Below are 23,031 nucleotides of genomic sequence, written 5' to 3'. Positions count from 1 at the left end.
GCCGGGAAGTGAAAGGTGTAGCCTGCCCCGAGCCAATGGGAGCAGGTATGGGAGTGGACCAATGGTAGCACGTGGGCGAGAGTGGGAGAGGGAGAGAAAGTAGAGAGAGAAAGGTGAGTTTGGTTGTATGGATAAGGCCCTGAAAAGGGCCGAGTTAGTGGTCTGGTTGGTTCTGGCGGCGCACTCTTGCTCGTTCTCGGAATCCTCGGAGTGTGTGAATAAGAGGCTTCCAGGACCGGCTCAGGTGAAGTCCATCTTCCCTGTTAAAGTTATCAGGATGAAGTTCGATCTCGATGGCTTCCCTGATTAACCGATCCATGTAGCCGGTTTTTGAGGAGAGGATAGAAGTGTCCTCTAGCTGTATATTGTGTATACTTTTTAACTGAATTACTGATTTTTACTGATAAAAAAAATGAAAACTAAAAATCATTAAAAATCAGTAATTCAGTTAAAAAGTTTATAACATAACACCTGATGATGGCTATATATAGCCGAAACATGTCGTAAATGTTCCACATGTAAATCGAGTACTCGATACGGAACGTAAAATTATATTTTAATCTTTTAATTATCTTATATTGTGATTGACGGCCAATTTTAATATATTTTTAATACTATTTACTTTAAAACCATGAATTTATATCAAGCAGCTGACGAGACATTTGAGTTGTACTATATTAAACAAAAGGGGCTTGGGCATTTAAGAAAGTACTGCATCATCGTGCCACATCTCGTATTTTAACTTCCAAGCAGTGGCATTAATCAAGATACGAACAAGTAACAGACTGTAAGACTACAAAAAATGTGTGAAATGAATGATACAGTGGTACGGACACAGGTATAAACGTACAATACAGTACTTCTGAAAAAAGCGAGACCTTAAAAGATTAATTGACTAGACAGAGATAACATGTGAGGGAAGACACACAAAACGTATCAGAGAAAGAGTGGACATATGAGCTGTGATGGGAGGACGCAAAAGAATGAAGAAGTCTCTGCAACGAAATGACCTAGCCTGATGGCAGACGAATACTACTCACTTTCATACCAGGCTCCTTTTCATTCAGGTACTGGCACTGGTACTTGGTTAGTACTTGTGGTGAGCTGGCGGCCTGCATTACTTGTTCGTGTGGTCTGTGCAACCGAACTCGCAGATCCTGGAAATTCCAACCGTACGCTTGTAGCCGTCCATCATCCTTAAGAACACGGGCTCTCACCTGTCTGTACCGTTCTCGTCTCTCAGTTGCACGGCGAGCGGCGAGCTTCTCTGCAGATCTGGTATCCGTAGATAATAAGACTTATATTTTCTCAAAGTACTCCACGGACGCAATAAGTTAGTTACTTGGTCACCAACTTCGGGTTATAAAGAAGGGAGGTAATTTCTTTCCTAGCAAATGACGCTTCTCAAGGACTCCACTTCATTGAGTTTGTTCTGGAGGTACGCAAAATCATAACAACCATTAACCTATTCGAAGACACTAGCACTTCTGGACATATGGAACAAACACTCCTACATCTTTGGTATGTTTTATTTTAGATTTACTTTTATTTTATTTTTATTTATATTTTATTGTTACTTTCTAACTATAATTTATATATTTTGCATTTTATTCTCTAAATTCTTTTATAAATTCTTTCAAATTCTTTAGTGTTTCTTTCAATCTTCTACTTACAGACCGATATGTACATCTAATAAAATTTAAGAAAAGACAACACCTTCGCCCAAAAATGGAAAAACAAACGTAATCAAAACATCACCAAATGGAATCATATTTGAGTTTTAAGTTCTTAGATATTTTACACCTGATGATGGTTTTATAAAAACCGAAACATGTTGTGTAAATGTTCCAAAATGTAAATCGATCAATCGATATGGAACATCAATGATATTTTATTATCTTAATTATAAGAAATTTTAAATATTGTGATAAGACGGATTAAAATAAATAATCATTAACCTGAAGTCCTGCATCCTGCACACTGTGTAAATGTTCAAAACTGAATTTTACTGTTCCTGTATATGAATAACATGATTCAGCTTAAGAAAGACAGGAGAATGGATATGAAGATTTGACAGTGCCACAGTTTGTATAGCACTTTCCTCCCCTGTCAAAATCACAGCAACTATGCCAGGTTATATGATTCTCAATATAAATGTAATCAGTCCTTTACAGACAGACAGAGGACTTCTAAATATACATATCTAGAATATGTAAGATACAAAGTGCTCCCAATCTGTTTTGCTGGGTTTTCGGACCTCGTCCGTCGTCTGACGTAAAAGTACACAGTGTTCTGGGAACTCATCTGTCCTCGTCTTCAGGTGTGGTGATAGGGACGGGCACATACTCTGTGGGGTCCGTCAGAATGAGCAAACCTCAATCACTAGACAAGGCCCCAAAAACTCAACAATCCAGATTGTATTACACCATTGTCAGAACCCTTCAGAATAGAAATGCTCACAGTTCGCCATCCATGAAGTCAAGACCACGTTTGCGATCATTTAGCGAGCGCTTCCTCGTGGTGGGCTCACAAGGTGCGTAGGTGCACTGTAGCGCACATTAACATAAGGCTGAAGTTTTCATTGAGGTCCTTCTGTTGCGCTGAACAAGTTGCTACAACTGAAAACAAACACAATTATCAGTCACTGTAAATTTTATTAACATTTGAAAAGAAAAATTCACTTTCACTTCTTCACAGACGTCGGCAGGTGATGACTCTATAGGAAATTGATGTCAAGTAAAGTCCCAAGCCTCAAATTACAGGAACAAAAACAAAGCATACAAAAGTTCACTCCCACAAACACTAAAAGATGCAAGACAGGCTTCAGGTTGTGTCAGTCCGAGGAACGTGCAATGCTGTACGTACTGACTGATGCCTGAAGCACAAAGAAATGCATGACTCACTTTTCAGAATCATAGGGAGGTGGAAAATGCAAACACACACACACATTAAAGTGCTTGAATTAGCGGTGGAGACAGAGCTCCATACATTCATAACTCTGGCAGCAATTGGAGGTGTCTGGTTCCGACTGCTTTGTATGCACACTAATTACTGCTTCCGAGATGCAATCTCTGTTTGGAGGAAGGGGAAACTTTATTAAAATACTGAATATTAAAACAAAGAAAAATGCTTAACAAATTTAACATAATTCTCTTTCAAAGAAAAATTAACAATTATTTATTTTAATCCGTCTTATCACAATATTTAAAATTTCTTATAATTAAGATAATAAAATATCATTGATGTTCTTGATGTGTAAATGTTCCGAAATGTAAATCGATCAATCGATATGGAACATCAATGATATTTAATTATCTTAATTATAAGAAATTTTAAATATTGTGATAAGACGGATGAAAATAAATAATTGTTAGAATATTCACAATATGACGCAATTACACTATCTTATGAAAGAAAAATTAGTTAAATGCAAATGATAACACACCAGAATACTGAATTTATCAAGTGTCAAGATATGCACATTTCCTGTCTCGCCCTCACACAAACAAACTTCTGAAATAAAATAATTATATGGTATATATGGAGCTCCAAAACAGACAAAACATGCAAAGGTGAAAACCTCAAATCTTATGTAAAAACCTTTAACTCTCAGCATATCCATAAGTCATCTAACCAAAAAAAAATAAGATTATCCTCCGCAGCACACAGAATATAAATCACACTTACAATTTCCATATGTGGTATCATTCAGACTGGCTCGAATCATCTCTGTCCAGCGAACGGCTTCCTGCATTTAAATTAATCGTTCCTTGTACTGGTTCCTTTCCGTTAACACTCGCGTCATTTCTACCCTCATGAAAAGCTTCCTCTGTGCCATTGGGACATCCTCCTGCCTGCAAGAGAAACAACATTTTTTTGATTCCCAGAGCAGTTTTTTTAGTATTTAGAACACATGAGTAAATTTAACACTTTGCTCCTCTTTGACAGAACATTAAAATGGCACCGTACCTCTTATCATATAAAAAATCTGTCTAATCTCATTTAAAATTAAAATACTCAGTAATGAAACAAAACTGATGGCGCCACGAAGCAGAGATTTGAAAGGAACAGGCAAAGTGCTTCTAAAAAAGAACGACACACATACTTCGTCATCAGATTTGGAAGCCTCAGCTGTGTGTTCTGCTTCTTCACGCACTCTTTCCAGTTCCTCCTCCAGCTCCTGGATTCGTTGTCCCAGCCGGCCCCTTACAGCGTACTGCGACTTGAATTCCTTCCGCAGAATTTCCTGTTCACTGCAATAGCAGAAGTTCCGTTTCATTTGTGTCAAATAAAATCCTAACACATGAATAATATACATACAGGTCAGAAAGAGAGAATCACTTACAATAGTAAATGACCAGGTGTTTGCTCCGGAAGTGATCTTTATAACAAATTAACTAATTCTCTGTTAACACAACCTGAAATTGCAACATTGATAATAACAAAGCTTATCTCTAGGCATGATCCTGAACCAATTCCATTTGCCTAACACTGCCATAACCTATTTCCTTAGGATCTAAAGAGCAGCTTTAAACAATGAAGATTTCTGTCTTCTGGGTTGTTGCGCTGTGTAGTCTGGTCGATGTTTACCAACGTTTCAGAGGTCATACTGCCTCCATCATCAGGACGATGAGTATGAAGATTTCTGTCTTCTGGGTTGTTGCGCTGTGTAGTCTGGTCGATGTTAACCAACGTTTCAGAGGTCATACTGCCTCCATCATCAGGGCGATGAGTATGAAGATGTCTGTCTTCTGGGTTGTTGCGCTGTGTAGTCTGGTAGATGTTTACCAACGTTTCAGAGGTCATACTGCCTCCGTCATCAGGGCGATGAGTATGAAGATTTCTGTCTTCTGGGTTGTTGTGCTGTGTAGTCTGGTCGATGTTAACCAACGTTTCAGAGGTCATACTGCCTCCGTCATCAGGGCGATGAGTATGAAGATTTCTGGGTTGTTGCGCTGTGTAGTCTGGCCGATGTTAACCAACATTTCACAGGTCACACTGCCTCCATCATCAGGGCGATGAGTATGATTATTTCTGTTTTCTGGGTTGTTGCGCTGTGTAGTCTGGTCGATATTAACCAACGTTTCAGAGGTCATACTGCCTCCTTCATCAGGGCGATGAGCATGAAGATTTCTGTCTTCTGGGTTGTTGCGCTGTGTACTCTGGTCGATGTTAACCAACGTTTCAGAGGTCATACTGCCTCCGTCATCAGGGCGATGAGTATGAAGATTTCTGTCTTCTGGGTTGTTGCGCTGTGTAGTCTGGTCGATGTTTACCAACGTTTCAGAGGTCATACTGCCTCCGTCATCAGGGCGATGAGTATGAAGATTGCATTGCTGAATATGGAATGTATTTATAATAATATGCAATGAAAAATTTAATTAATTGAAGATAAGCGTGTTTTTTAAACCATTCCAGAAAATTTTGGGACACACTGTGTATATCATCATTCAAACATAAATATTTTGTCATCAGACAAACTAGAAATAAATTTTGATTTTAAAAGCATTCAGGCCACCACAGCAAACAATTAACCCTTCTACTGTCAGGCTTAGTGTTATAGCTTATGTACAATTGATCAACCTATTACACAAGAAGAAGTTGTAAAAAAAATCTGTCAATTGATTCCAAATGTATGAAGGCGCAATGGCCAACAAGATGCAACAGTATCATAAAATAAGAAAAACAACAAAACCAGATAGAACACATGCTAATAAAATCCTCTGAGGTCATCAGGTGCGTAAAACGGTTAGAAGTCTCCGACATTTCGCAGACCACCTGTCCTCATTTATTAACGACTGCTGCTGTGAAAGCTACGCATTATATAAAACACGTGTATTCTCATGCCAACTAGCGACATATGTGACCTACAACCAGTAGAAAACCAGCTTCTAGGAATGCAACTGCGACAGACAGAGAAAAGTTAAATTTAATTCCTGATTTAAATTTCTAAGTAATTCCAGTACACTCACTTTTTTTGTTTTGCTTCTGCCAATTGGTGAAACAACGGTTGTCATCAGAGCTTCTACATCTTCCAGTCCTGGTGTAGACTCCTTTGTATCAGGGCTGAATCCATCAACCCAACCGCCTCCTACATAAACACATATCAATTATTACGAAACAAAATCCAAATACAGAAAACTCCACCTGACACACTTCCTCATCTTAAATGTTAAAATAGTTTGAATCTAAAACTGTCCCACATCATATCATTCCATTTAAAATGCTTGTTGTGGATGCACGTTACCAAACAGAAGTGCCTTTAAGTGTTTCTTCATTTTTGTGTACTAAATAAAAACTTTCAATTTGTTACTCGTTTTCCAACATCTGAAACAGCGTTAGTTCATATGTACCACTTAGCCATCTTGTACAACTTTCTTCTATAAAATACAGACACTTAAAGCGTTCTAAAACGAGGTGGCTGGGAAAATATATGGACCTAAGGAGATCTAAGGGGGCAATTTAGGACAATGCATGAGCAAGAACGTCGTGATTTATAGGACCGTAAGTCACCTAGAAGTGTTAAGATAGTGGAATGAGGGCGACGATGGAGGCAGTAAGCACCTATGAAACGTCCGTCGATTTCTGCAAGAATACAGTCACCTTCGAACATTTTATAAACTGTAAATGGCACAAAAATGAACAGTTGCATTAATAGTGAAATAATTACACTCACAAGATTTTGATAAAAATGATCCTAACTCTTCATTCTCCCCCCTCCCAAACTTGTGCCCCTTTTTTCTATTTTCGAACTCTACACTCGAGGGTTCACTGTGATGCTGATTTTGCTGACTTCTCTCATCGATACATGCCCAAATCATTTGGTTTTCACAACGTGTGATACCATAATAGCTACAAAAAATAATTTCCCACACACACGCAAGAATTTTAAATTTGAAAATGGTTTTCACTGTGCCCTTTGTGTTTGGTCCTCTGATAAACATAAAATAATTTTTATGATCTCAGCAGCGTATCTGGTATACATGAGATCGGTTGCCCCATGACGTCATAAGATTTCAGTGGAACACTGAGCTATTTAGCGAGTGTATAATTGAAATTTATTTAGTGAAAGAATGGCCTAAGCTGCATGACAACTGAATGAACTGCGATGAAGCAAGTTGGTGGGGGGTGGCTCTAAAACGCACTTCGATAATAGAATCTGAGAGGAATTCAGCGTTGCAATTATCATTGCATTACAAAACTCTAAATAGTAATTGTTCTCTTACTAAGTTGGCAACCAGCAGGTTGTTCTTATGTTTCTTGCCTTAGTTTGTGTTTAATCTCTAACTTTCTTGTACTCAAAAGTCTCTTAATATCAGTTTGGATTATTTATTGATTATCTACCGACTGGTCACGCTGGGAAATGACTCAGGCGTTACGATAAAGTGATTATGAACATAAAACGTGTTTTAATTGTTTAAAGCTCGAATATCATATGAATTAATATATAAAAATGCACTTTAAACGTAAAAAAATCGTAATGTTTCCGCATTAAAATAATCAACTTGTTATTCCGTTTTAGGGGAAAAATTGCTGTTAATCTTACGAAATCAATAAATAAACTCTGTGGGAAAAATGCAGAATTATTGATTGTTAAAGTGGGTTGGGATCGCGTGGCAGAGGGCAACTCTTCTTACCGAGGTCAGTATTTCTGAGCAAATCATCTCAAATCGTATTCCAAACCCTCTTCTTAAAACATTGGACCACACGCTTTATATAACCATTCACATCCTAACGACGAAAATCATTTCAATCCGAAAGGTAATTATATGTACCGGCTCATTTAAAAGTCAGTAACTCTTGTATTTTGAGTTCGTGGTTTCGTGTGATTCTCAGTGCAAACATCGATCATTTCCTTAAACAGCGTTAACCGGTCGATCTTCGCAATGGTGAGGTGTTGTGTTTTCTTCGCGGTACGGGCTGGATTCTTAAATGTTACGTAGATTAGTTTCGGCTTCAAAGGTTTAAATATTATAAATCACAATGAGACTTTAATAGTATACGGTATGTCTACTTTTATTAGAAAGGCTATTGCTACTTCTTAAACATGTAAAAGGGATGAACACGTGCGTTCGACGTACGGTAGAAATAAAGGCGTGGTATTCGGAGGGGCGGGAGGGGTAGAAGACATGGAAGTATGTACTACCCATACTAAAAACATCATGTTCCAGCGGCAGTACTTCGAAGCTCGTTGTCTCAATTCGTGTTTCGGTAATGTCTAGTACATTCGTTTGTCTTCATTCCACCCGCAAGTGAGTGACGTAGGCGAAACGCACGGTTTTATCACGACTACCGTGATATAGCAACTGTGTTATGAGTTATCAGCAGAAGACCCGCATTTCGTCTCAAAGTAATTTTTCTAACATCGTTTGTCATTTGTAATGGAAGATCACACACGGAGTGCCCGAGGAATGGTAAAGCCTGAAGGAAAGTAACCTCTCGGAAGACGTACGAGTTTGTTGTTCATTAAACGATGCTGTGAGCAGCGTAGAATTTACAGCGTCGAATAATTGGACGATCAAGAATGAACTAATTCAAAAGGATATGTAGAAATCGGCCATGGCTTGATTTGAAATATTCCGGTAACGAACTGAAAGGACTGAGTTAACATCAAAAGCTTCAAGGTTTAGATTTGAACCAGGGACTTTTCGAACACGAAGTGGGAGTGCCAATTACTTGGCTGAAACGTTCAGTACCTAAGCTTTGATAAGAAGATAATATTAAAATGTATCTTTAGACTCGTGATAGTGACATGTGGCGGGCTCTTGTGAACACGGCAAGTAACCTCCTCTTTCCGTGAATGAAGTGAAGTATTCAGATCAGTTGGGCGTAAGTGTTGTCGGTTCAAAAATGGATTCTCCACCACCGCGAAGTTGGTAATTCTGTTAATTTCTGTGGCACACGGGAGACACATCACGATCACCAAACGTGGGAATAATTCTACGGACCGATGATTATTTTTCTGGCGTAGGAAAATTTGCTCGTTTGATGGAAAACAGGTTGTTACTGCTGATGATTCCAAGGCCGAAATGGCTTTTATAAAAACACATTCTGTCTTGGAAATCAGGCATTACACTGGAAATGTGGAAGAAATGAATAGGGCAATCTAGACAACGTTCTTCTATAAACTGTCCACCACTGAAGATCTTTTACGAGCCTCGTTCGAAAGCTACAGAATTTTGGTGTTGGTACCAAACGGCACATTGCCTGCTTAAGCAATGAAAGTATCCAAGATTTAGGGTTTTGACTGACGCAAAAGAAAAGTCTATCAAAGTATGTTCATGTCTGTACATGACATCAAAGTGAAAGTCGTGTACAGTAGCGAGTATCACAGACAGGAGTTGTTGGATTAAGTGTAATCAAAGCTGTTACTTCAGGTCATCACTTTTAATGACTGTCGTATTAGTACCTTGGAAACTTGAATGTCGAAACAGGAGGTTCTATGGAAGAGGGCTCAAAGCAACAGAACGCTAACGAGAAGCTGATAAAGACTGACTCAGAGATGGAGGATGAATCAGAAAGTATTGCAATTATTGACATTAAATTTATGCGAGATATAAACTGACATATTAAGAAATACGTGGCGATGACTTCGTAGTTCGAGTAACATTTTAATTAGAACTTCAGTAATGTATCACTCGATAGAGATGGATATGACTTGAAATCCGGAGATTTTATCACAACATTCACAAGAGCCCGCCCCCAGGCTCTGTCATTAAGTCAGATTAATCCAGTTCGCCCCGTGTCTCCTTAGTACTCTTAAGATCCATATTAATGTTATCCTTCCGTCTATGCTCAGCTCTTCCAAAAGACGTCTAACCTTCAAGCCCGTAACAACAATTGTGTACAGCTTTCGTTTTTGTTTGAAGTGACCAGAGAGATATTAAATGCAAAGAAACGAGGAAGAATCTCGCGTCGTGGCGCCAGTCCGGACAGCAGAGACGCCGTGGGGCCGTCTTCATGTTCTGTTCGGCGACCGGATTCAGATATTGAAGACGATATCAACTGATTCGTGCCTTCTCTGATTGTACGCCGTCATGCGATGGAACACGGTCTGTCATTAACATGTCATGTCATGTCATACGCCTGCCCAATAGGCATCGATGTGTATACGGGCAGTGTTTTCCCTGTCCATAGGGTTTCCTTGCCTGCTCCGTGACGTAGAGGTTGAGTAGGTCCGGGTATCAAGTATCAGCTGTCACAGTCGCACGAGAAGCGACCAACCAGCGACGTATACAACTACAAGGTGACCAGAAAGTCACGCAGTAGCGGTATTTCAGTATACAGACAACTCCAAGACGTTGTTAGTTAAGTGTATCTTGCATTCCTGAGCTTATCGTATACGTTAGCAGTCATTTTAAAGTATTAAAACCACGTATAAATTATCATATAGTAACTTTCTGATAATTATTGTAATAAATACATTTTTAAAAGTTTATTTATTTAAATCTTACAATTATGTTTGGCATTTTGTTTTATAAGGAACTGTATCTATTGGCGACTTTGAGAAAATTTGAATTAACCCTTTGAAGCCGAAGATCTCGTCTGAATATTATTTATGAATTGAGTCCGTACCGCGAAGAAAACACTACACCTCACCATCACGAAAATCAGCTGGTTAACCCTTCGAAGCCGAAGATCGTCTTCATAATATTTACGAATCCAGACCGTACCGCGAAGAAAACTCTTCACTTAACCATTAGAAGTCTAAGTTGGTTAGGGCGTTTCATGCCATTTGCAGAAACATTTAATTTCTTAAAAATTTCGACATTTTTGAAAATTTCAATTTTTCGAAAATTTTCGAAAAATCGAAAAACGTGGGAAATCGTCCAAAAAGCTAGGTTAGGATAGGTTAGGTTATGTTACGTTAGGTAAGGTTAGTTTTTTAAATTTCAATTTTTTCGAAAATTCTCGAAAAATCGAAAATCGTGGGAAATCGTACAAAAGCGCACAAAACCAAAATTTTTTGAAAAATTCTGAATTCAAAATTTTTTAGAAAATTTTGAAACTCTTTAGTTTTCTTCGCGTTTCATGCCATTTGCAGCCACTTTTAATTTTTTAAAATTTCTACAATTTTTTAAAATTTAGATTTTTTCGAAAGTTTTCGAAAAATCGAAAAACGTGGGAAATCGTCCAAAAAGCGCACAAAACCAAAATGTTTTGAAAAATTCTGAATTAAATTTTTTTTTCGAAAATTTCGAAAATCTTTAGTTTTCTTCGCGTTTCATGCCATATGCAGCCACTTTTAATTTTTTTAAAATTTCGACAATTTTTGAAAATTTCAATTTCTTCGAAAATTTTCGAAAAATCGAAAAACGTGGGAAATGGTCCAAAAAGCGCAGGAAACCAAAAAGTTTGAAAAATTTTGATTTCAAAATTTTTTTCGAAGATTTCGAAAATCCAGTTTTCTTCGCGTTCCATGCCATTTGCAGCCACTTTTAATTTTTTGAAAATTTTGACAATTTTTGAAAATTTCAATTTTTTCGAAAATTTTCGAAAAATCGAAAAACGTGGGAAATCGTCCAAAAAGCTCACAAAACCAAAAAATTTTGAAAAATTCTGAATTCAAAATTGTTTTCGAAAATTTCGAAAATATTTAGTTTTCTTCGCGTTTCATGCCATTTACAGCCACTTTTAATTTTTTGAAAATTTCAATTTTTTCGAAAATTTTCGAAAAATCGAAAAACGTGGGAAATCGTCCAAAAAGCGCACAAAACCAAATTTTTTTGAAGAATTCTGAATTCAAATTTTTTTTCGAAAATTTCGAAAATATTTAGTTTTCTTCGCGTTTCATGCCATTTACAGCCACTTTTAATTTTTTGAAAATTTCGAAAAATTTTGAAAATTTCAATTTTTCGAAAATTTTCGAAAAATCGAAAAACGTGGGAAATCGTCCATAAAGCGCAGAAACCAAAAAATTTTCAAAAATTCTGAATTCAAATTTTTTTTCGAAAATTTCGAAAATCTTTAGTTTTCTTCGCGTTTCATGCCATTTACAGCAACTTTTAATTTTTTGGAACTTTTTGAAAATTTTTGAAAATTTCAATTTTTTCGAAAATTTTCGGAAATTTCGAAAAACGGGAAATCGTTGAAAATGCTAGGTTATGTTAGGTTAGGTTAGGTTATTTTTTTAAATTTTCAATTTTTCGAAAATTTTCGAAAAATCGAAAAACGTGGGAAATCGTCCAAAAAGCGCACAAAACCAAATTTTTTTGAAAAATTCTGAATTCAAATTTTTTTTCGAAAATTTCGAAAATATTTAGTTTTCTTCGCGTTTCATGCCATTTACAGCCACTTTTAATTTTTTGAAAATTTCGAAAAATTTTGAAAATTTCAATTTTTCGAAAATTTTCGAAAAATCGAAAAACGTGGGAAATCGTCCATAAAGCGCAGAAAACCAAAAAATTTTCAAAAATTCTGAATTCAATTTTTTTTCGAAAATTTCGAAAATCTTTAGTTTTCTTCGCGTTTCATGCCATTTACAGCAACTTTTAATTTTTTGAAACTTTTTGAAAATTTCAATTTTTTCGAAAATTTTCGGAAATTTCGAAAAACGGGGAATCGTCGAAAATGCTAGGTTAGGTTAGGTTAGGTAAGGTTAGGTTAGGTTAGGTTAGGTTAGGTTAGGTTATTTTTTTAAATTTTCAATTTTTCGAAAATTTCCGAAAAATCGAAAAACGTGGGAAATCGTCCAAAAAGCGCACAAAACCAAAAATTTTTGAAAAATTCTGAATTCAAATTTTTTTTCGAAAATTTCGAAAATATTAGTTTTCTTCGCGTTTCATGCCATTTACAGCCACTTTTAATTTTTTGAAAATTTCGAAAATTTTTGAAAATTTCAATTTTTTCGAAAATTTTCAAAAAATCGAAAAACGTGGGAAATCGTCCATAAAGCGCAGAAAACCAAAAAAATTTCAAAAATTCTGAATTCTGAATGGGGTGTTCGTAGCATGCCTCACAATGCCACAAGGAAGACCTCAGGCCCTCGTGCGATTATATACCTTGCTTTCCGAGGAGGTGTACTGTTCTAGATTTAGTGTGAGTGCCTTGTCTGTCTGAAAGAGGAGTTTAAGATCAGGGGATGTGCTGAGTGGCAACTTTCATGTGAACTGTTGGAATTATCTGGATGCATTATACTTATAAGATTGTTTGTCTTTATAGAGGCTTATAAGAGGTTGTGATATGTGATACCAACGGTTTTGATTGTCGTGTTTCAGACCACGATGAATGTAGTCAGACTGGAATGTGTGTATAAATATGGATGGTTCCTTCAAATGTCACTGTCACAGTGGATTTATTCTCTCACCATCTGGACATGCATGTGTTGGTAAGATGTTGTTTGCCAAATGTACAAAACTTCCTAGGTAACAAGTCAGTAGAAACTTTTAGTCAGATTAAGTAATGAATTACCAGTAATTAACTGACCGTGGAGCGGAGTCCTGCTTGGGAAGCTAATAGTCACTTAGACGGCTGTCAGAAGCCATACCTTTCTTTTATTCCAAAATATATATAGAACATTTTGTTCTAAATAACAGTTTTTAATTTTTGTTTCGGATATTGATGAATGTTATGAGAACGCAAGAGTCTGCCTGAAGGGACGTTGTGAAAATATACCTGGATCCTACCGGTGTGTGTGTGTGCCAGGATGGTTTTACGCCATCATTGGATGGGACGTTCTGTGTAGACTTGGGATGAATGTTCTCAAACAGGGATGGCAAATGTGTCAACATCGATGGTTCATTTAAGTGTGTCTGTGATTCTGGTTATCGACCGGGCAAAACATTAACCAACATGAATACCTGCAAAAAATTAAATTAAACATTTGAAAACTAATGACTTAAAATTTTTTTAGAGAACTTATCATCATATTTAAGGTATAGAGATGATGTTTTCACAGATGCGACATGTAGATTCTGTATAATAAAGACGCGTCAGTCAAGCCAGAAATTAAATGTCTAGCGCTGCACTGGTCACTGATTTTCATTTGAGTTTTCAAAGCACCACTTTGGTGAGATTTGACGTTCTTATGGCATTGAAGATGGTGATTGTTCTGGGTTGTTTCCAAATGGGCTTATAGGTAGATACCAACATTTCAGAGAAACAGCCCCTAAGCTGTAGACAGTATCTTTCTCTGATACATTGTATGTACCTTTGAGTCCCCATGGCATTACAACCCACAAAATAATTATCATCAACAGTTTCATGTTGTTTCATAATAAAAGGTAGAATATAAACTTGGGTGCTTTTAGGTGGTTCAAGATACAGCACATCCTCAATTTTTGTTTCAGATATAGATGAATGCATAAGCAACCCCTGTCAACATGGGTCCCGTATAAATTCGCAAGGCAGTTTCCGTTGTGAATGTACCACAGGGTTTATACTTGGTCCAGATGGAAGATCATGTCTTGGTAAACATCACTATAATATATTAAATTACTCATAGGGAGTGACATTACTGAATTCTACACATATTCAAAATGCACATCATATAAACACACCATATGCAGTACAACGACGCATCCTTCCTGCCGTGACCCTCTAAAATTATACGCGTTTGTCATACAATGAATCATTCTTGATTTTGAGTACTGCTGTCGAATGTGTTGCACGGGCTTTCCAAGGTACCGTACGAGTGTCCATTTTGTATCCTACGAAACGGACATTTTAATTGTAATCTCATTTGAAGATACAACTGATAAAGTTAATTATATATATATATATATTGATAATTAAGAAATAATTTCTAGAAAATTAAGTCTACTATTTTAGGATCTCTGATGGTGTTGCAGTCTGTGCCACTGTCACACTTGAAATTGTGCGTGTTAGTACATCTGTCAATAACCTAAGCAGGGGACGCTACTTGCTGCAGATACGCGCCGTGATCTGCGCTACTCCCAGTTCCGAGATGGTCAGTGCTTGAATCCAACTGCGATGCCAGTAACAAAGTCAAGTTGCTGCTGTTGTACTGAATGACGTTTAATGGGGATGGTATGTGTTGTTCAGTTTATGTATTTCTCTGAATTTTATTAGAAATTTTACTCAGTTCTGAATACATAATAAGGTCTGTCTGTCTGTCCACACGATTCATCTCCCAACATACTCACTGAATTTTAACAACATGTAATATGGGAGATCTGTATTTTGGGAAGGATATTTTGTAGTTGGACATATGAAAAGGGGATACAAAAAATAGATTTCAATGTAAGTTTTTACACATATGTACCTTTAACTCCTGTATTATGGATATAACTTAAAATGAAGAAACATCAGATCACAGAAATCCATGATATGAGGCTTGGTAAAGAAGAGGTCTCAAGTGTTGATTATATTAATTTCATTTAGCCGGAGCGCAATTGAAGGTGTGTTGGTGTATAAAAACTGCATGTCATCTGTGTACAGAATGAATGATATCCATAAGAACTATTATTCTATTTATCTACATATGGGTTTCAAACTCACAATAGATAACGAGAAGCCTGAGGGAAAGAGACCGCTGGTGAGACCTAGACGTAGATGGGCAGATAATGTTAGGCGGGATCTATGGGAGATAGGAGTTGAAGGAGACTGGATTTTGTTGGCCCAGGACAGGGTCCGGTGGAGGGCTTTGGTTAATTCTGTGATGAACCTTTGGGTTCCGTAAGCTATCTGGTTGGTTGGGTCCACTATTTGGGAAGCCTGAGGGGAAGAGAGAGCTCGGGAGACCTAGACGTAGATGGGAGGATAATCTGAGGCGGGATCTATGGGAGATAGGAGTTGAAGGAGACTGGATTTTGTTGGCCCAGGACATGGTCCGGTGGAGGGCTTTGGTTAATTCGGTGATGGACCTTCGGGTTCCGTAAGCCATCTGGTTGGTTGGGTCCACTATTTGGGAAGCCTGAGGGGAAGAGACCGCTGGGGAGACCTAGACGTAGATGGGAGGATAATCTAAGGCGGGATTTATGGGAGATAGGAGTTGAAGGAGACGGGGTCCGGTGGAGGGCTTTGGTTAATTCGGTGATGAACCTTCAGGTTCGGTAAGCCATCTAGTTGGTTGGGTCCACTGTTTGGGAAGCCTGAGGGGAAGAGACCCCTGGGGAAACCTAGACGTAGATGGGAGGATAATATCAGGCGGGATCTATGGGAGATAGGAGTTGAAGGAGACTGGATTTTGTTGGCCCAGGACAGGGTCTGGTGGAGGGCTTTGGTTAGTTCGGTGATGAACCTTCGGGTTCGGTAAGCCATCTGGTTGGTTGGGTCCACTATTTGGGAAGCCTGAGAGGAAGAGACCACTGGGGAGACCTAGACGTAGATGGGAGGATAATGTCAGGCGGCATCTATGGGAGATAGGAGTTGAAGGAGACTGAATTTTGTTGGCCCAGGACAGGGTCCGGTGGAAGGCTTTGGTTGATTCGGTGATGAACCTTCGGGTTCCGTAAGCCATCTGGTTGGTTTGGTCCACTATTTTAAAAGCCTGAGGGGAAGAGACCTCTGGGGACTTTTGGGGGCCCCGATAGGGAAATTCTGTACGTCACTACTTCTCGACTGGGACTTACCGCTGAGGAACAAAAGCAGAAACCCTTGGCAGGCTCTGTGTTTGCTGCCTGGTATAGGGGTGTCTGCCCTCGCACCTGCCAACAATGTCATTCTTACCACCCCCAGCAAATGATATTATAAATAGAGAAAATTGTTTCACATAGTTTCCTGTATTTTCTGGTCAAAGCCAACATGATAAATCTGATTCAACATTATTATCAGTGGAACTTAAACATGTAGTTGTAAAAGAGCCCCCTTGATTTCAATTAGAATGAAGAATATTTAACAGCTCTCACACAGTCGCAAAATTTTCTACCAAGGGGATTGAAATACATAGATCCCAAAATCAGTCCTTTCAAAGACAGTCTAATTCATTTGAGTTTAAACTAAACAGTTGATGCAACTTTCATTACAATCCATACAAATGTTTTCCTCCAGATTATATAAAATTATTATTGTCTTGACGATCTTTCAGCAAAGTATTCAAATTGTATATGGCCTATTCATTGTGTTTCAAATTGTTACTTCCTCATATTCATAATCGCACTCACGTAAAAAATTCAGTTACAAGATTTAATTGATTCAGAATTGTTAAATGCCCCATCCTAACCTACCAAATAATAACCCAGATCGTGCTGAAACTCTTATGCTCATTTAAGGTACAATATTATGCTTTCAAAGTTTTCCTACGCATGTTCATTATGAACAGGGAATTGAACATTGAACTGTCTACAATGAGTCCACATGTCAGGTTAAGGGAAACAAAATTAATTCAAAGTAGACAACCAGCAGGACGACATATCTCAATCTGACTACTCTCTCCTTTTTATAACATTCAAGACAAAGATCTGACACCAACATGACAAGTGGGCATTAAACAACTGTTTCTGTGTGTGTTTACATTCATAGTTGCTCAACCTGGTTCACACTCTCACAACCATTTCAGTAACATCCCTTCTTCTTCAAACTGCTTGTTAATACGATCTTTGCCATCAGCTTTACATAATCTGTCTGTCCGTTAAACAGTACAACTGCTCGATGTTGCTAAATTATGAACATTATTGCTAACAAAAATTGTAAAACTGCACACGCATAGCTGCAAAGACATATAACTTTAAACAGAGTAATTCTTTGCTTCATTCCTAAAAAATTCTACACTTAACCTTACTGTGCTACATAATGACTGTGGTGCCCCACCCCCTCGCATAGGGGAAATTAAGATTCGAGGTGGACTGCAAATTAATCCTTACAACAAGCAGTAAAAACTTTGACAATTAATAGTGGGAATTACATTTTAACTTTTACTTTGCAGTTAACATCGTCCTCACATCACTCTTCAGCATTTTAAATTTGCCTTTCTCCTTATTTTTCAACAGTCAATTGACTATTATTAATGTATAAAATGTTTTAATTTCCTGTATTTTGCAACTCGTAATGTATTAAATGCAGTATTGGGAAATGAGCACATTTTAAGACATAATTAAATGAAAGATTATAAGCACTCTATTATAAAACACCTAAACATAAAATAAACTGTTCTCTACAAGGAACAGAGCTATGGATTTCTGAAGATTAGATGACAAGAGGAGGCAAAATGAAATAGGTGAAGAATCTGTTATAAGCTTCACTTCAAATTTTTCCTTCCAATCTACTTTGCAGTTTCAAAATATATGTAAGTATTAAATGCTGAACTGGACTCCGAGCTCAATTAAGCAGAAAAAATTCCATATTTTTCTAAAGAAAGAGAAATTTAAAACTACAACCCTACATTCTGTGGAAGGGAAGCAGCCTGAGGATTTTGCCTGGAAGGGGGGGGGGGGGGCAGAATAAAACAGAGAACCGCGGTTCAGATTTCTGCTCAAGTCCTTCTGGCTGTCCATGAAGAACCACAGCAATCATCACAAGTACTTATCAAGGTGTATGCACATCACAGGTACAAATTAAATACAGTGTTGTAAAAGCATTGCAGTGTAATACATAAAAAAAGAAATTGCCTCACATCAGTTCAGTATTTAAAGTTACTGAATCAGACTTTTGTGTTTTAAAACTTGTGTAAATGGCTGGATTCTTTCTTTTTCAACTCCAGAGCTTTGAACAAGTGGTTTTGGTTAAAGATTGTTGATTGATATGATGTCTGTTTGGACCAACTTTGCTGCTCCCTCATAAATATATTTTTGCATAACCCCCCTCTTTCTCTCATCTCCTCTTACACACGTTGGATGTGGTAATTCCAAGGCTGAGAGATGAGAAGTTAGCTTCTGTTAGGGACAGACAAAATCAAGGCCTGGAACAGGTGTTCTTTTGCTTGTATGCACATCCGAATAAGAAAACCAAGGTAAAATGTTTTCTCTAACAGATTCAACTACTTGCGATAATTTTGTTGGTTCTGTTTATCAGCTCATCAAGGCCGTGTTTTAGTCACGTGTCTCTTTAGTTGACTGGATTGTTCACTGTATAGTTTATTCATTTTTGTTTATTTGCATCGTCCAGAATTATGTTCAGAGTAGATTCATCATGTGATTTTAGGTGTCAGGACACTGAACCTACAGTGCACTTGCAGCTCCCTGCACAGTACAGAACAAGGAACAGTCCATTGCATAGAACAGCCACTTGCATGAGTGAAGAAAGAACTCTGATAGTCACTTGTTTATAAAGTCACCAGGGAAAGGTACCTACTAACCTAACGTAATTAGGATACGACAGATATTAGAACTGTGTTTGAATCATGAAAAAGTTTGTACTCTCAAGGGGCTCCACAATGTTGACTTACCTGCTTCTGCCCCATCTATATCGGCTACTGCGAGCACGTACAGAACTGATATGAATTTGTGTTGCTTTCAGCACATCTGGTGGAAAAAGTGATGGCATATATCGATGGGACGAGCCCGTCTTTTCCCGTGTTGGGAGATGCTCGTAGTCAGTTGCCTCGCTCCATGTCAGCGATCTTCTACCTCTTGGCTGACTAGTATTTCAAAGTTAATGAATGGGTAAGTAGTTGATAAGATATGTGAATTGTGCTTCCTTTAATCTTAATTTCTTTGGATTCTCTTTTTGAATATTCTACCTTCCTTAATGCCCTCGCTTCACTTCTGTACTGTAACACCAAGACAGACATTTCATTACAAAACTTTGTTAGCATTTCTTCCTTGATTTTGTCTTCAGTGTCCTTGTAAGTATGAAGCTAGTAATTTAGTCCTGTCAGTAACTGTTTCAGGTCGTGTGGGGTAATTCCTGTAAAACCCATATCTTACTTTTCTGTACTGAAATTTTAAAATTGTGCCATGCACATGAAATGTTCAACTCGAACACGAACCTTTGAAGTTCCTCTCCAGAATTATTAATGGACATACATAAGTGTTTGTGGAAGAGTCCTTAGTGTTATGGGTGCAAATATCTGAATGATTTTGACACCGATTATTGCCGTGCAGTGTGGAAACAGTGAACACAAGTATATATTTATTTTCACAGTCTATACACAAACGTTGTAATTAAATGATGTTGTTAAAATTATATAATATTAAAACATTATGTAGTATAAAATATTATATTTTGGCGCTTTTTATCGTAAATACGATTTTACATTATTTAGCGCTTTTTTACGACATGTTTCGAATTTACAAGAAATAACCCAAGGGAAGCAAACAAAATTTCAATGGTTGCAGAACCCAAACAAAACAAATGCGGATAATCTATGTAACGTGAGACGTGAGGCTAGTAGAACCTTTAGGACTAAGAAAAGGGAATACCTGAAGGGCAAAATTGCTGAACTTGAGACAAATAATAAGGAAAAAAACATCAGAGACCTGTACAGAGGCATTAATAACTTTAAGAAAGGATATCAACCCCAGACCAATTTGGTAAAGGATGATAGTGGCTATTTGCTTGCAGATCCAATAAAAATTGTGAATAGGTGGAAAAATCTCTTTAGCGAGCTCTCAAATGTTCATGATACTGGTGGTATTAGACAGATTAAAATGCATACAGCTGAACTGTTGGTGCCAGAACCTAGCTTAGATGAAGTGGAACTAGCCATTGGGAAGTTGAAAAGTTATAAATCTCCAGGAATTGATCAGATTCCAGCAGAATTAATTAAAGCAGGTGGCAAAGGGTTGCATATGAGGATCCATAAGCTTATTCAGTTAATTTGGGATAAGCAAGAGATGCCACAACAGTGGAAGGAATCCATAATTATTCCTGTTCATAAGAAGGGGGACAAGACTGAGTGTGGTAATTACCGAGGAATATCGCTGCTATCAACCTCATACAAAATTCTATCAAACATTCTTTTGGCAAGATTAATTCCATGTGCGAATGAAATTATTGGGGATCATCAGTGTGGGTTCAGACGAAACAGATCAACGATTGATCAGATCTTTTGCATTCATCAGATACTAGAGAAAAAATGGGAGTTCGGTGGGACCGTACATCAGTTATTTATAGATTTCAAAAAAGCCTATGACTCTGTGAAGAGAGAAGTGCTATATAATATTCTTATTGAATTTGGTATACCAAAGAAGCTAGTGGGTCTAATAAAAATGTGCTTAAATGAAACCTGTAGCAAAATTCGAGTATGTAAATATGTATCTGAGACATTCCTCATCAAGAACGGTCTAAAACAAGGAGATGCTTTGTCTCCCTTGCTCTTTAACTAGAATACGCCATCAGGAAGGTCCAAGATAGGCAGGAGGGTTTGCAATTGAATGGGACACATCAGCTATTGGCATTTGCTGATGATGTTAATTTATTGGGGGACGATATAAATACAATAAAGAGGAACGCAGAAGTTTTACTAGAGGCTGGTAGACAAGTGGGGCTGGAAGTAAATTCAGAAAAAACTAAGTACATGTTAGTATCTCGTCATCAGAAGACAGGCGGGCAAAATCATATTAGGGTGACTAATAAATCCTTTGAAAGGGTTACAAAGTTCAAATATCTGGGAACAACAATAACAAATCAAAATGACACTCGTGAGGAAGTTAGGAGGAGACTAAATTCCGGAAATGCTTGCTACTTCTTAGTTCAAAATATTTTGGCTTCCGGTCTGATTTCTAAGAACCTGAAAATTAAAGTATACAAAACAATAATCTTGCCTGTTGTTTTGTATGGGTGCGAAACATGGTCTCTCACTCAGAGGGAGGAACACAGATTGCAGGTGTTTGAGAATCGGGTGTTGAGGAGGATATTTGGGCCTAAGAGGGAAGATGATGGGGCGTGGAGAAAACTGCGTAATGACGAGCTTAAAAATCTGTACTGCTCCCCCAAGTACTGTCAGGGTAATTAAGTCGAGAAGAATGAGATGGGCGGGACACGTAGCGCGCATGGATGGGACGAGAGGTGTGCACCGGGTATTGGTTGGGAAGTCTGAGGGGAAGAGACCTCTGGGGAGACCTAGACGTAGATGGGAGGATAATCTCAGGCGGGATCTATGGGAGATAGGAGTTGAAGGAGACTGGATTCTGTTGGCCCAGGACAGGGTCCGGTGGTTGGTTGGTTCGGTGATGAACCTTCGGGTTCTGTAAGCCATCTGGTTGGTTGGGTCCACTATTTGGGAAGCCTGAGGGGAAGATACCTCTAGGGAGACCTAGACGTAGATGGGAGGATGATCTCAGGCGGGATCTATGGGAGATAGGAGTTGAAGGAAACTGGATTTTGTTGGCCCAGGACAGGGTCCGGTGGAGGGCTTTGGTTAGTTCGGTGATGGACCTTCGGGTTCCGTAAGCCATCTGGTTGGTTGGGTCCACTATTTGGGAAGCCTGAGGGGAAGAGACCTCTGGGGAGACCTAGACGTAGATGGGAGGATAATCTAAGGCGGGATCTATGGGAGATAGGAGTCGAAGGAAACTGGATTTTGTTGGCCCAGGACAGGGTCCGGTGGAGGGCTTTGGTTAATTCGGTGATGAACCTTCGGGTTCGGTAAGCCATCTGGTTGGTTAGTTAGTTTATTCTTAAATATTTTCAGATTACTTGTTACAGTGTTTTTATGTTATAAACTTGTCATTAATTTTGGCTCATGACATGTTTTTGGTGGTGCTCAGATGTGTAAAGCTCTGAAGAAGTAGTGTAGTAGTCACGTTATATAAATTCTTGTGACTTGAATAGTGCCCATTTCAATCCCTTATACGAGCCAGAGAAGATTGTGTGCTGGCATGACAGCTGTGTCGTAGAGAAAGTAAGCCAAAGCATCACAGTGTAGTTGATAGGGCTGCTGATTTGCATTTGTGATGTACCAGGATATAATCTCAGCTTTAAGATAAGCTGACTAAAGTGTTGTGTGGTTTTCATCAGTCCTTTGAGAAAAACGCTGGAGTTTTTAAGTGTTACCTTTGAAATATTACGTTCTTATGAAGCATAAAGTCTGCTGGGTAAGTTGCAGAAGGCAGAGTGCATTAGCTTTTCTTTTTCAAAGGGCTGTGATATTATTTTATCTCTTACTGAGGAGCACGTACAGCATAATTTTTTTATTTTCTTTTTTCTCATAAAGTTACATTTTTATTCGGACCGGCGATACGGAATGCGCGC

The 23,031-nt window shown here is 38.1% G+C and overlaps 2 protein-coding genes across 8 annotated transcripts in view; both read right to left on the bottom strand.

Annotated features, from left to right (window-relative positions):
- LOC147871645 (JNK-interacting protein 3-like) overlaps nucleotides 1–6,114 on the bottom strand; it is a 71,975-nt gene extending 65,861 nt beyond the window's left edge. For 6 of the 7 annotated variants that reach the window (XR_015538538.1, XR_015538539.1, XM_087360551.1 and 3 more), the window contains exons 1-5: nucleotides 5,973–6,112; nucleotides 4,106–4,253; nucleotides 3,688–3,850; nucleotides 2,461–2,618; nucleotides 1,041–1,275 (exon numbers count right to left, since the gene is read on the bottom strand). Coding sequence is in view for 5 of the 7 variants with exons in the window: in XM_087360551.1 (XP_087216677.1) it covers nucleotides 1,041–1,275; nucleotides 2,461–2,474 (249 nt within the window). In the remaining 2 variants the exon portion in view is untranslated. Of the gene's footprint in view, nucleotides 1–1,040; nucleotides 1,276–2,460; nucleotides 2,619–3,687; nucleotides 3,855–4,105; nucleotides 4,254–5,972 lie in introns of all 7 variants that reach the window. The other variant, XM_087360549.1, reaches the window with a different exon arrangement.
- Nucleotides 6,115–16,663: 10,549 nt separating this feature from the next.
- The window catches only part of LOC147871644 (ryanodine receptor-like), a 30,319-nt gene continuing 23,951 nt past the window's right edge, over nucleotides 16,664–23,031 (bottom strand). The window contains exons 6-7 of the mRNA XM_087360559.1: nucleotides 19,283–19,606; nucleotides 16,664–18,770 (exon numbers count right to left, since the gene is read on the bottom strand). The gene's annotated coding sequence lies outside the window, so the exon portion shown is untranslated. The remainder of the gene's footprint in view (nucleotides 18,771–19,282; nucleotides 19,607–23,031) is intronic.

The sequence above is a fragment of the Zootermopsis nevadensis genome, unplaced genomic scaffold (genome assembly GCF_977971745.1).
Source record: "Zootermopsis nevadensis isolate Lab colony 2312 unplaced genomic scaffold, Znev_1.0 Znev_ptg000045l, whole genome shotgun sequence".
In the NCBI taxonomy this organism is placed as follows: domain Eukaryota; kingdom Metazoa; phylum Arthropoda; class Insecta; order Blattodea; family Termopsidae; genus Zootermopsis; species Zootermopsis nevadensis.
This window is presented reverse-complemented; position numbering and strand designations above follow the sequence as displayed.